At 42.1% G+C, this 12,045-nt stretch overlaps 1 protein-coding gene across 2 annotated transcripts in view; it reads right to left on the bottom strand.

Moving 5' to 3' along the window:
* The window catches only part of PACRG (parkin coregulated), a 227,162-nt gene that overhangs the window by 121,017 nt on the left and 94,100 nt on the right, over window positions 1-12,045 (bottom strand). For both annotated transcript variants that reach the window (XM_081000756.1, XM_081000755.1), the window contains exon 3: window positions 1,448-1,619. In XM_081000756.1, the coding sequence (XP_080856882.1) occupies window positions 1,448-1,619 (172 nt within the window). The remainder of the gene's footprint in view (window positions 1-1,447; window positions 1,620-12,045) is intronic.

Raw genomic sequence — 12,045 nt, 5'->3', positions numbered from 1 at the left:
TGAGGTGGAAGAAGATGGGAGTCTCCCTGCCTTCAGCCTTGGTACAAGAAGAGCAAAATGGGGTGAGGGGGAGAAAGATGAAAATACTCAGATGGTCATCAGCTTCAACTGACAGCAGAAGAATGTTTTGCAACATTTGTACATTTGACAAGCACTCTGGAAATTATTATTATCTGTGGATATAGGGAGCTAAAAGAGAGGGATATCTGAGAGATTTCCAAAGGAGACTTACCTAGTAGTACTATGTCAGCAGATTATTTGGAGCAGCGAGGTCAGTGCCACACAGATGCACCAGTGCAACTGCTTCTGCCAATCTTATGCTTGCAGTAGTGTACAAACACTACCCTGATCTCATCACCATCCCTTTGCAGTCCTGTTCATGTAAGCAGCAGTGTGGAGAGCTCTGCCACACCATACATACCCTACTGTTCTCATTGAGTTCTCATCTCAATACTTACACTTCTTGGTTCAATTAACTCTCATTCCCCATTAGATCTGAACTGGAGAACTATGATTATTAGGATTGGAACAAGCCAGGATCTTAAGCCACGGTTACTTCTGATCCTAATAACTATAGTTTCAGGGCTCATGTGTAATTGGAAACTATGGTTAATTAACCCAGGAAGTGCTGAACTGCAGTCCACCTTTAAGAGAGAGAGGAAGGAAGGAAGGAAGGAAGGAAGGAAGGAAGGAAGGAAGGAGAAGGAGAAGAGTTTGGATATGATATCCTGCTTTATCACTACCCGAAGGAGTCTCAAAGCGGCTAACAATCTCCTTTCCCTTCCTCCCCCACAACAAACACTCTGTGAGGTGAGTGGGGCTGAGAGACTTCAAAGAAGTGTGACTAGCCCAAGGTCACCCAGCAGCTGCATGTGGAGGAGCAGGGACGTGAACCGGGTTCACCAGATTCACCACTACACCATACTGGCACACCATCTTTGCACTGGTGATGCGAAGATGAACCATAAGAGAACCAAGTCTCATACATATCTGTTTAATATATACAGCCAAACCAGGCCACTATCATGCTGATGTGAAAAGACATGACGTTAGGAATAAAGATTACTAATGTGCTTAAAAATAGCAAAGAAAATGAAGATAAAGCCATTAAAAACTTTTTGGGGGTACTTTTTCACCTTTCTTTTCTGAGTGCTTTTCATACGATGGCTGGATGGGGACTAGAAGAAAAAGGGAAATCTGGTAATTTAATTTATTATTTACTAAGAGCAGCACTAGAGTCAGGAAATTCAGACAGCACAATTTTATGGGATTCAGGTACCAAATGTGTGATTGAAGGCAAAAGGCTTCTGGTCTTCTATCTCACAATTGACTCAGATTTGCCATCATCCACTTGAAAGCCTGTCATGCTTTATTGCTTAATTAGTAACTTGTCAAAAAACTTGAATATATAACTTCAATGTTAGCTTTCCTCCATATGCACACTTACTTTTTATTGGGATAATGAGCTGAGGAATGACAGGAAGGATCTTGTTCCCTCCATGCTCCAGCATGTCATGGATGCCTTGCCGAGCAAAAAACTCATAGGGAAATTGCATTTCACATAGACCATCGAAAAACAGTGGCAGATAGTGATGATAGTCCAGCTTCTCTATCTCCACCTGGAAGTGCACACAGGGGGGGAAAAGAAATCTAAATTAAGCCTACATGATGTCCAGGCGAACCAAAGGACTCATGACACAGTTTTATTGAGCAATACAAAATTTAGTGTCCACTAGCATAGGGCAAGATGCCAAGTGTAATGTTTGCAGAATGATGGATTCCTTAGTTCCTGCCCAGTAGAACAAAAGCAGTGATGTTTAGAAATTTGTTTTTTTTTACATTATTATTTCTGAATATTATTTGATATGACTGATCCAGAGAAAAAGGCTCTGAAGCAATATGGAGGTATCATTCTAATGAAGAATAAGGTTAAGTCTAACAGGTAACTGATCCATCAAATGCAAGTCTGACACAACTGAAAGGCCAAATTAGTTATAACTATAAGAATATTCATGATATGCCCACAACAGAAGATTCAACCAGAGACATTTAGTTGCTTACTTTGGTAACTCTTAAAGTACACATCTGAATTTTTGATCTTGCATCTCCTCTGGGAAGTTATCAGATAAAGAAATGAGCTGACAACATAATGATTAAAATAATAATACAGGTCTAGGCTGGAATCTTAACCCCATTTACATGTGAGCAAGCCCTAATGACTTCAGTAGGACTTATTTCTGCATAGACATGATTAGGATTGTGCATTCAGCAACTGTGGTGAGGATAAATTTTCTGTGCAACATTCTGCAACATGAAATTGGATATAATGTCTAGACCGATGCCAATCCTTCATTTGGGAAGGATAAATGCAAATATTGAGAATAAACTATGTATTTTATTGAAGTTGACATTTAAATTATGAGATAAGTCATTCATTGAAGTAAAAAAAAAAAACCTGCATTCTTCCATTTTTTCCAGCATCTTGCAGAACACATTTTTAATAATGTTGACATCTAAGAATGCTCCCTCTAGATTAATAGTTTCAATGTGAGAGAACCAAGTCCATCAAACACAACTTTGAAGTCAAGTTTAATTTGGCTTTATTTCATTACAACAGACTATATTGCTTCAGAACTATTATCGAATTAAAATTATTGTCTATTGTTTTCATTAATACACAAAGTAATCCCAGAAGTAAGGGGGGAGGGAGAATCCTTGGCAGAGCTACTACCATTTCTTAAGCCTGTTGGCTCAATGTGGCAAGAATAAGAAATGGGATAGCTTTCCCCTTTTTATTTCCCCTGTATCAAAACCCACCCAATGACACCAACGCGAGGGAAATTACCTCAGCTACAAGGTTGATAGAGTTCTTGGCCCTTTGGGAGGGTGTCAAGGAAATAAGGGTTGGAGGGGTCATAAATGTTTTTATTAATTAAAGCTTTTATAATTTTACATTAATATGAAGAAAAATTGGGGGAAAAAGAGCCAGTGTGGAGTAATGGTTCGAGTGTTGGACTAAGAATTGGGAGAGCAGGGTTCGAATCCCAACTCATCTGTGAAGCTCACTGGGTGACCTTGAGCCAGTCACCATCTCTTAGCCTAACCTACCTCACAAGGTTGCAGATGTGAGGATGAAATGGGGAAGAGGAGAACCATGTATGCCACCTTGAGATCCTTGGAAGATAAAGGTGGTGTATAAATAAAATAAAATAAAATAAAATAAAGTAATAAAAACTAAAATTATACAGAGTTAAATCATGATTACAAAGCATCATGGCACAGCTGAGGAAAAGAAACCAAAATGTGACAAGGTAGTTGTTTTTTAATACTGAGTGCATACTGCTAGCATACCTCTGACCCCCGTGCAACAGAAAACCGTGAATGGGACTTCTATACTGGAGGCACCTCCAAGGATGTTTGTGCCATTTCAGAAGCAGAGCTCATCTCATCCAGCCGAATGGCAGCTACATTCTAAGGGCTCTTCAGCTGACTGTAGGACTGCAGCCATAGTTGGTCAATAATTCTCCTGGTTTGACCCACATTAAACTAGCTTGCTTTTTCATGAGAAATGGCCAATCTTGGATGAGATTTGCAAAACCTCTTTGAGAGTTGTGTTTCCAAGATACAGCTGTCCCCAACGTTTGTTGCGACTAGCAACTGGTACCACTTTGGTAACGGTTTAAATGATATTGGATTTCTTGAAGAATCTGCTGGGCGGGTGTGAAGCCAACTGTTCTTTATCTTGCAGTGTTTAACGTCCTCCCACAACATGGAATCCAGAAATATTTTAGCATTAAATTCCACAGTGTGAAACCTTTTACTTTTGTGTTTATTATTTAGCTTTGAAAAGTGTCTATTAAGCAAACATGCCAAGATAAATAGGATTTTTTGTTAACACCCACAACAGGCTTCTACATTTTTCAGTTCTTCCCACAAAAACTATTTTGAATCAAAACTAAAAAAATCCTTGGCTACACTTAACCGTGTCTGCTGAGACACTGCTAACAGCTGTCTGTAGATACTCCCTCTTATAAAGAGAGCAAAAGTTACTACAAACTATGCATATAACAAATGTATAAACCACAAAGCCAAACAGTAAGCAGAAGATCAGCAATCGCCCTTTCTCTGTATTTTCTCACCATCATTTATTTCCAAATTAAGTTTTCCTGTGCTCCTGGAGCTACGGCCAAAATAGCACCAAACACCCACAAGACTGAGGTAGCAGCAGACTCAGGAGCCTCTGATTTAGCTAGAGGAGCTACAGAAGAATTTGTGTAAATTTCATTTGTTGTGATTTTTTATAAGTGTACATTTTAATATTTATTACAAAGTGAACTTCAGTACAACATTTTGTATCCTCAGGGTAGCTCCCAGGGTCATTCTTCCAAGTACACACATATCACTGGAATGAGTCATTCATGCACCTTCCTGATAGATAGTTTCTTGGCTATTTGTCATTGATGGAACTGTCTCCAATCCAATTGCATGAATGACCCATTTGTTTTTACATGAGTGCACACATGGGAATTGCTCTAGGATGCAAATGCCACATCGAACTTGGCTTTTTATATTGGTATCATGGGAGAAATTGTATTATTACCCCTTAGCACCTCAACTTTTTAAAACAATAACAACAAATCTTTCTACTCAGTAAATACCAGAAAAGAGAATGCAAGCCCATTTTGTGCTAGAATCAAAGGGTATATATGGATATGTCATAGTACCTAGAAATAAACAGAGAGAAAGATGCAGCTCAGGACCACAAAGGCATGGTCACTGGGTGTATAAAGATGTTATAGAGGTGTATATACCCTAAGCAATTATTTATAAAATTACCTTGCTCTCTTGGCAGAGATCCTAACGTGATGATATTGAAAAGCACGACTTGTATTTTCCTCTACTCATATGTGAATGCTAATGCACATTATATATGTCATTGCCTTTTTCTTTAAAGTGAGAATTCACAGTAGGAAAAAATGTCACTCGTTTCTGCTGGTTTCCATTTCTTTTTCAGTATCTCCCTAAAGATCCCCTGAGGAATCCCTTAAAAGCGAGCCATAGAGCATGTTTTATGTGAAAGAGAGACATGCAGACTCTTTTTAAGCAACAACAGAAACGGGCCATGGTCAATGAAGGTCTACAAATAACATACTTTGTGGCAGATGAGGACCTGAAATCCTTCTTGGCTGTCAGATTCTGAAGGCAGATTCTGGAACTGCCAGCCACTCACCCCCAGCTGCAAATCTCAGAACAAACCATTAATAGGCCAATCATTTGAGTCCACAATACCAACCAGCCCAATGAAATTGTGATCCAATGCTCACCCAACACCAAGTACAAAACAGAAAGTCTGGACTCCGGGGGTGGGGAGAAATCAGACTGCTCATACTAGGCAGCAGCACCCAAACCACACAGCTCTGCTACTGACATATTGAGAGAAGAGATATACAGATGCCTTTGTAATCTTCCAGGGGGGAAATAAAAGCTCGTGACATGCTGCTTTATCTCCCCCAGATTCATGCACAGAGATCAGAACTTCAGGCCCAAAATTCACATATTTGAGATGGATGAGCAAGTGTCTCAGCAGCAAACCAAGCCATACAACAAGTAAACTTTGGAGATGAGATCATTCCATTAATCAGTGTAACTTGCTACTTAAATTTATTTAAAAACCATATTTTAAATCTTACAAGCTTCCTGATTTTCACCTACAAAGTGTAAGAAAAACAACAAGCTGACAGATATCCCTGAAGAGAGCACACTACCACCGGCAAGAAAAGGAAGAGAATTGACTGATAAGCAGCCAGCTATTTCCTGGTTATTGTAAAGAAAATTAATAGCCTTCTTATGGAACCTTAAGCTCTGTACAGTGGTGCCTCGCAAGACGAAATTAATCCGTTCCGCGAGTGTCTTCGTCTAGCGGTTTTTTCATCTTGCGAAGCAACCCTATTAGCGGATTAGCGGATTAGCGCTATTAGCGGTTTAGCGGCTATTAAAGGCTTATCGGCTTATCGGATTAGCTGCTAAAAGGCTATTAAAGGATTAGCGGCTTAGAAAAAAGGGGGGGGAGCGAAAAAAAATCTCAAGACTCGCAAGACATTTTCGTCTTGCGAAGCAAGCCCATAGGGAAATTCGTCCTGCGAAGCAACTCAAAAATGGAAAACCCTTTCGTCTAGCGGGTTTTCCGTCTTGCGAGGCATTCGTCTTGCGGGGCACCACTGTATTGTTATTTGAGTTGGGGATCAATCCTACACCCATAATGTTGATGGCTGGGGGCAGGGTGGTGGTAAGATGAAACATGGACCCCTCTGCTGGTGAAGAGGAGAACTATTGAAGAGTGGGGCTCCACCATGATAGAACAGGCCCCTAAATGGGGCTTTTGGGGAGATGAGCCATTGCCAGCTGAGGGGTCCAGTCTAGGCCCCTCTGCTGTGCAGCCTGCAACTGGCCTAGCAAAAACTCAATGAAACTGCTCCCTCGCATTCCACCCTGACCAGTAGGAATCAGCAAGGTTTCAGACGCAGTGGTGGTTCTGCAGCTCTAATTGTTTTCTGTCCAGGATTAGGATTATTCTGCCCTTCTGCCTTGGACAAAGATATAGAATCACACAGTGAAAGCATAATTATATTGCTAGGGACCATACACAAAGTATGTCATGCATAAAGAGGGAATGAGGGGTTAGCAAAATTGTGAAAAGAAAAGGAAGGCTACAGGAATTAAATGTAGCTTTGACCTCAGTGATCCCGACCAATCTGTCAGAACAGAAGGCCATGATAGCTATGTTCTACTCCACTACCAGAGGCCTCTAAATACCAGTTGCTGGGAAGAGTGGTGGAGTACTCAGGTCCTGCTTATAGACAGTTGGTGGATCATGCTGTTAACAGAATGCTAGAGCAGATGGGCCTTTGGCCTGATTCAGCAAGGCTTTTCTTATGTTCTTATGCCACCATCCTACGGAAGCAGGTCTAGATCAGGTCAGTGCCTGGAACCAAGTATATGCTACCACGATGGGTGGGATAAATGTAGTAAAACAAAATAAATAAAACCAACCACTTAACTATTGTATGCTTTCTAGTTTGCAAATCTGGAGAAAAAGGTTATAAAGTGCCTAAAGGTCTTACTTTGCCTGCTTCATTATTAAAAGAGAAAGCAAGTTAGTCCACCAAAGTCTCTTTATCAAAACATACTTGTTTTCAGTTATAACTCCATTTCCCTCTAGATTTGTACTGATTTTAATATTTGTTGTACCGTATTTTTCGCACCATAGGACGCACCGGACAATAGGACGCACTTTGTTTTAGAGGGGGGAGAACAAGAAAAAAAATTTCTCCCCCTCTCTGCCCAGCGCCCCTTCAGCGAAGTGGCAGGAGGTGCTGCGCAGAGAGGGGGAGAACTTTCCCCCTCTTGTTTTCCCGCTCTAAAACAAGGTGCCGTTTAAGGTGCGTTCAGGCGGCTACCTTGGAAGCCTGGAGAGCGAGAGGGGGCGGTGTGCACTGACCCCTCTCGCTCTCCAGGCTTCAGGTTCATTTCGACCTGCTCTTTGGGGCTGGCGGGGGGAAGCCCACCACCAGCCCCAAAGAGCAGGTCAGGGAGCAGCGGAAAGGCGCAGCAGAGAGGCTCCTGCCATAGCCGCCCGTCACCTCTCCAGCCGGGAGAGCGCGCGTGGGGCTAAAGCAGCCCCCCGCGACCCTCTCCCGGCTGGAGAGGTGACGGGCGGCTATGGCAGGAGCTTCTATAGCCGCCCGTCACCTCTCCAGCAGCCCCACGCGCGCTCTCCCGGCTGGAGAGGTGACGGGCGGCTATGGCAGGAGCTTCTATAGCCGCCGGTCACCTCTCCAGCAGCCCCGCGCGCGCTCTCCCGGCTGGAGAGGTGACGGGCGGCTATGGCAGGAGCTTCTATAGCCGCCCATCACCTCTCCAGCAGCCCCGTGACCCTCTCCCGGCTGGAGAGGTGACGGGCGGCTATGGCAAGAGCCTCAATAGCCGCCCGTCACCTCTCCAGCCGGGAGAGGGTCGCGGGGTGCCCGCGCGCGCTCTCCCGGCTGGAGAGGTGACGGGCGGCTATAGAAGCTCCTGCCATAGCCGCCCGTCACCTCTCCAGCCGGGAGCGCGCGCGCAGGGCTAAAGCAGCCCCCCGCGACCCTCTCCCGGCTGGAGAGGTGACGGGCGGCTATAGAAGCTCCTGCCATAGCCGCCCGTCACCTCTCCAGCCGGGAGAGCGCGCGCGGGGCTAAAGCAGCCCCCCGCGACCCTCTCCTGGCTGGAGAGGTGACGGGCGGCTATTGAGGCTCTTGCCATAGATGGCGTCTTCGCTCCATAGGACGCACACACATTTTCCCTTCATTTTTGAAGGGAAAAAAGTGCGTCCTATAGAGCGAAAAATACGGTAGTTTATTTCCAAGTGTGGAAATATTGGTAGTAGATGTGTGTTGCATCAAATCTCCCTGTGGCCTCTATATGTAATTATTCTTCAGTTTTGTGGGATGGTGTCAGTATTCCATGAATTCCCCACTATTCTAGGTTGTGAGATTTTTCAAGCTAACAGCTTCAGGATCATAGGGTAAATGATTTAATGTCCTGTTTACAGAATACCAAGTATGCTGTCACATGTTCCTCCCTAGCCCTTCCTGACAAGGAAACATTGTTTTGGAGTATATCTGAGTAAACAGTGAACATTTACATTATAGTCTTAAAAGCTGTCATTTATTCTACAATAGAATTGTGACCTAGGTAGTGGTAAATCAGATTTCCCCCTTCTACGAGCACTTTAATAGGAGCTAATGGGGAATTTTCAAAGTATATACATTTGAATAAAATAGAACACTAAATGAACCAAGGATTATTCCTCCACCCAACCTGCTGCCAGCAGAAGCAGCAGTCCTATTCCACACAGTGTCATGGTTGGATGGTGAAAACACAGATGTACAAATCAGACAAAAATATTCTATTGCCTGGAGCTGTGTATTAATTCAGATAGCCTTCTTAGATTGATTTAAAGTAGTAAACTACTGTACTATTTAATTTCTCTTCCCCCTTCTATCCCTCCAGGGCTAAAACTTGTTTTAACATCAACTACAGAGCAAATAAATTAGAAGCTATTTCAAATGTTGTAGCTTTTACATGTTAGTTTATTGCTTACAAAGCCCATCTGCCTGTCGTTTTAAATACGTATAGCTGTATTTCTCTCCATTCAACTAGTAAGGAATCCAGCCTAGTTATGGGGCTGAACAGGTTGTACTTGGGCTCAGTCTCAATTTAAGTAGTATATTAAATTGTATGAGTTGGAACCAGAGTTGGGCTGCTTCCATCCATGGAGGGGAATGAAACCCAGCAAAGGCTCCTAGAGCAGGAAGATAGGAAGGTCAAAGGGAGCTACAAGGGGAAGAGGTCTGCCTCAGTGGGAGAGATAGGAAGCAGGGCTCATTTAATCAGCTTTGCTGGAGGCCCAGTGCCGTTGGGCATCTCCTGCCACTGAACTGTGCCAGCTGGTCATTTTAGGAACAACTGTTTAGAAATTGGAGCCAGAGTTTTGATTTTTATGTTCCTCTTCCCTCCCTGTCCCTTTTCCTTTGCGCATCATGTTTTTTCCCCATGCCCTCTTGTTTTGATTGTATGTAAGCCCCTCTAGGAGACTTTTGGGCTGACCCCCAAGTACAAGAACTCAAAATAAAGAGTCTTGTCAATATTTGACTTTTAAGGCATATCAAGAGTTCTTTCTGGAAATGAACACTGTATTTTATTTTTATTTTATTTTATTTTATTTTTAACAAAGATGGTATAGATTCAATCCTGTGTTTAAAATGCAACATAGACTTACGGTATCCATAGCTTAATGTTTCTAATAATTTGAAATATTTCAAATATCTGGAAAATATCACAAATGAAAATTCATCTTAGTATCTCCTCCATCAAGGAAGCAGAAACAAAATTATACTTTTGCTTTCCAAACTAGGTCAAAGACTAGAAGAATTATAATCTATTTCTGTTAACAGTATCTCTTCTATGTAAAGAATAATCAGAGCTCATTATCTTTAACTGCAATCATTCACTCAGTTATGCACTTAAATCCCACTGAAACATGGCTGTGAGTTTGGTGCTCTAAATACATGACTTTTTAATAGCATTTCCTTCATTGGTGGTTTTTAAGCAGAGGTTGGAAGCCATCTGACATGGATGTTTTAGTTGAGATTGCAGGGGATTGGATTAGATGATCATCAGGGTCACTTCCAGCTGTACAGTTTTATGATCCTATGAATTCTTACACTAAAAACAAAAGGTAACAAACTGAATTAGCATATTAGAAAGAAAGGGTTTATACCGTCTTCTCCCCTGATGTGTTAGTACACGCAAAGAGCTTGGAATGTGTAAAAAACCACATTCAGAAATCTACTACCATTTTTCATGTGTAGAACAGCTCACATACACATACGTGCAGTGCTCTCCAATCTTAATTATGTACCATTTATCATTTCCAGTTATCGTATTTTCCATGTATAAGACCATGTTTTTTGCTAAAAATTATTAGTCAAAAATTGGGGGTTGTCTTATAAATAGATGGTGAATGCACAGGGGTTCGGGCTTGGGCAGCCTTGGGTTCAGGCTCAGGAGGCCTGGGCTCAGGTTCGGGCTCCAGCTTTGGGGGCCCAGGCTTTGGCACTGGTGCAGGCAGCCTGGGCTTGGGTTCAGGCTTGCCTCCAGGCCCAGGTTCTTTAAATATGGCAAACTTAACTTTGGGTGATGCCCCCCCCCCAAAAGCTTAAAGTTGTTCTGTTTGATGTTTAGAATACAGTATTGATTTATTAATTTTGGGTGAAAAAGAAATAGGTCATCTTATACATGGGGGCATCTTATACACAGAAAAATACGGTATCTTTTATCCTTCTGCAGCTCTTCCAGCTAAATCAGAGGCTCCTATCATGAACCAAGGTGAGCTGGTACTCTCCCCTTTTTTTTATTCTCAACCTCCCACCCATAAATGTATATAAAGAAACTCTGTCCTTTGCTGTTATATGCAAGAATTCCAGTAGTGGGCAGGGAAGAAAGAAACAACATTTTTCCTGGGGTCATTATGGTGGGCTGTACAGAGATTTCCCTTCCAATCTTATGCACACCTACCTGGAAGTAAGTCTAATTTAATTTAGTGGGACTTACCTCTGAGTAAGGTTTTTGCTATGAGATACAAAGAAAGTTACAAAAGGGGGGGGGGGAGGAACTGATTCTCTTTTCCATTGCTGCTTTGCCAAGACAAAACTTCAACTGGATTCTATGCAAAAGGGAGGGTATTTAATATACTGCTAGGCAGGCAGGCAGGCAGTCAATTTGTCCCTCCTTGTAAAATATTCATAGTACAAATAAATAGTGATAGCCTTGCAGTAGATCAAGCATTAATCAAGCTAGTATGTAAAATGGGCACGGGTTAAATAACCTTTGACCTGCAAAGACTACTGTGGAACCTGAAACTTTTTTGAATTCCCTGGGTGCTTGAAGCTTTTGTGTAATTTGTGTTTTCTTGCTCTTCAGCTTATTTTAAGCATTTTGAACTGATGTCACCTCCCACCTTGCTCAATTAGTCACATTTTCTTTGCACAATAAACGCTGATTACTATTAAAAATGTGAAGAAAGAACGATAAGAAATTATTATTTATTTCCAACATTATTAATTACAGCTTTGTTAATGTGTTGGTTTTGGAACTATCGCTGGGAAATGTTTTAGATATACCAAACAGGAAAACTGAAAACCATTCCAGGACTAAAATTAAACATAGCAAGCTGGCGTGGGCAATATATATATATATATATATATATACCCACAAAACTGTAACTGGAGGATAGCAAGAATGCAAACATAAACTTACATGCACCTGTACATATGTGTGGGGTAAATCGTGATCGTAAGTTATGGGCTCATCCCTTGCCTACACCCAGCCTCCACAATGCCGGCATAGTAACCTACGCATAGAATCTTTGTACACACCATCTAAATTCCTGGAAAATGAAGGGTACACACTGCATGTTTGGATTCCATACGTGTTCGCATGTGTACT

The sequence above is a fragment of the Podarcis pityusensis genome, assembly GCF_964106645.2.
Source record: "Podarcis pityusensis genome assembly, chromosome: 3".
NCBI lineage: Eukaryota > Metazoa > Chordata > Lepidosauria > Squamata > Lacertidae > Podarcis > Podarcis pityusensis.
Note: the sequence above shows the minus strand (reverse complement) of the source record. Positions and strands in the feature narration are given on the sequence as shown.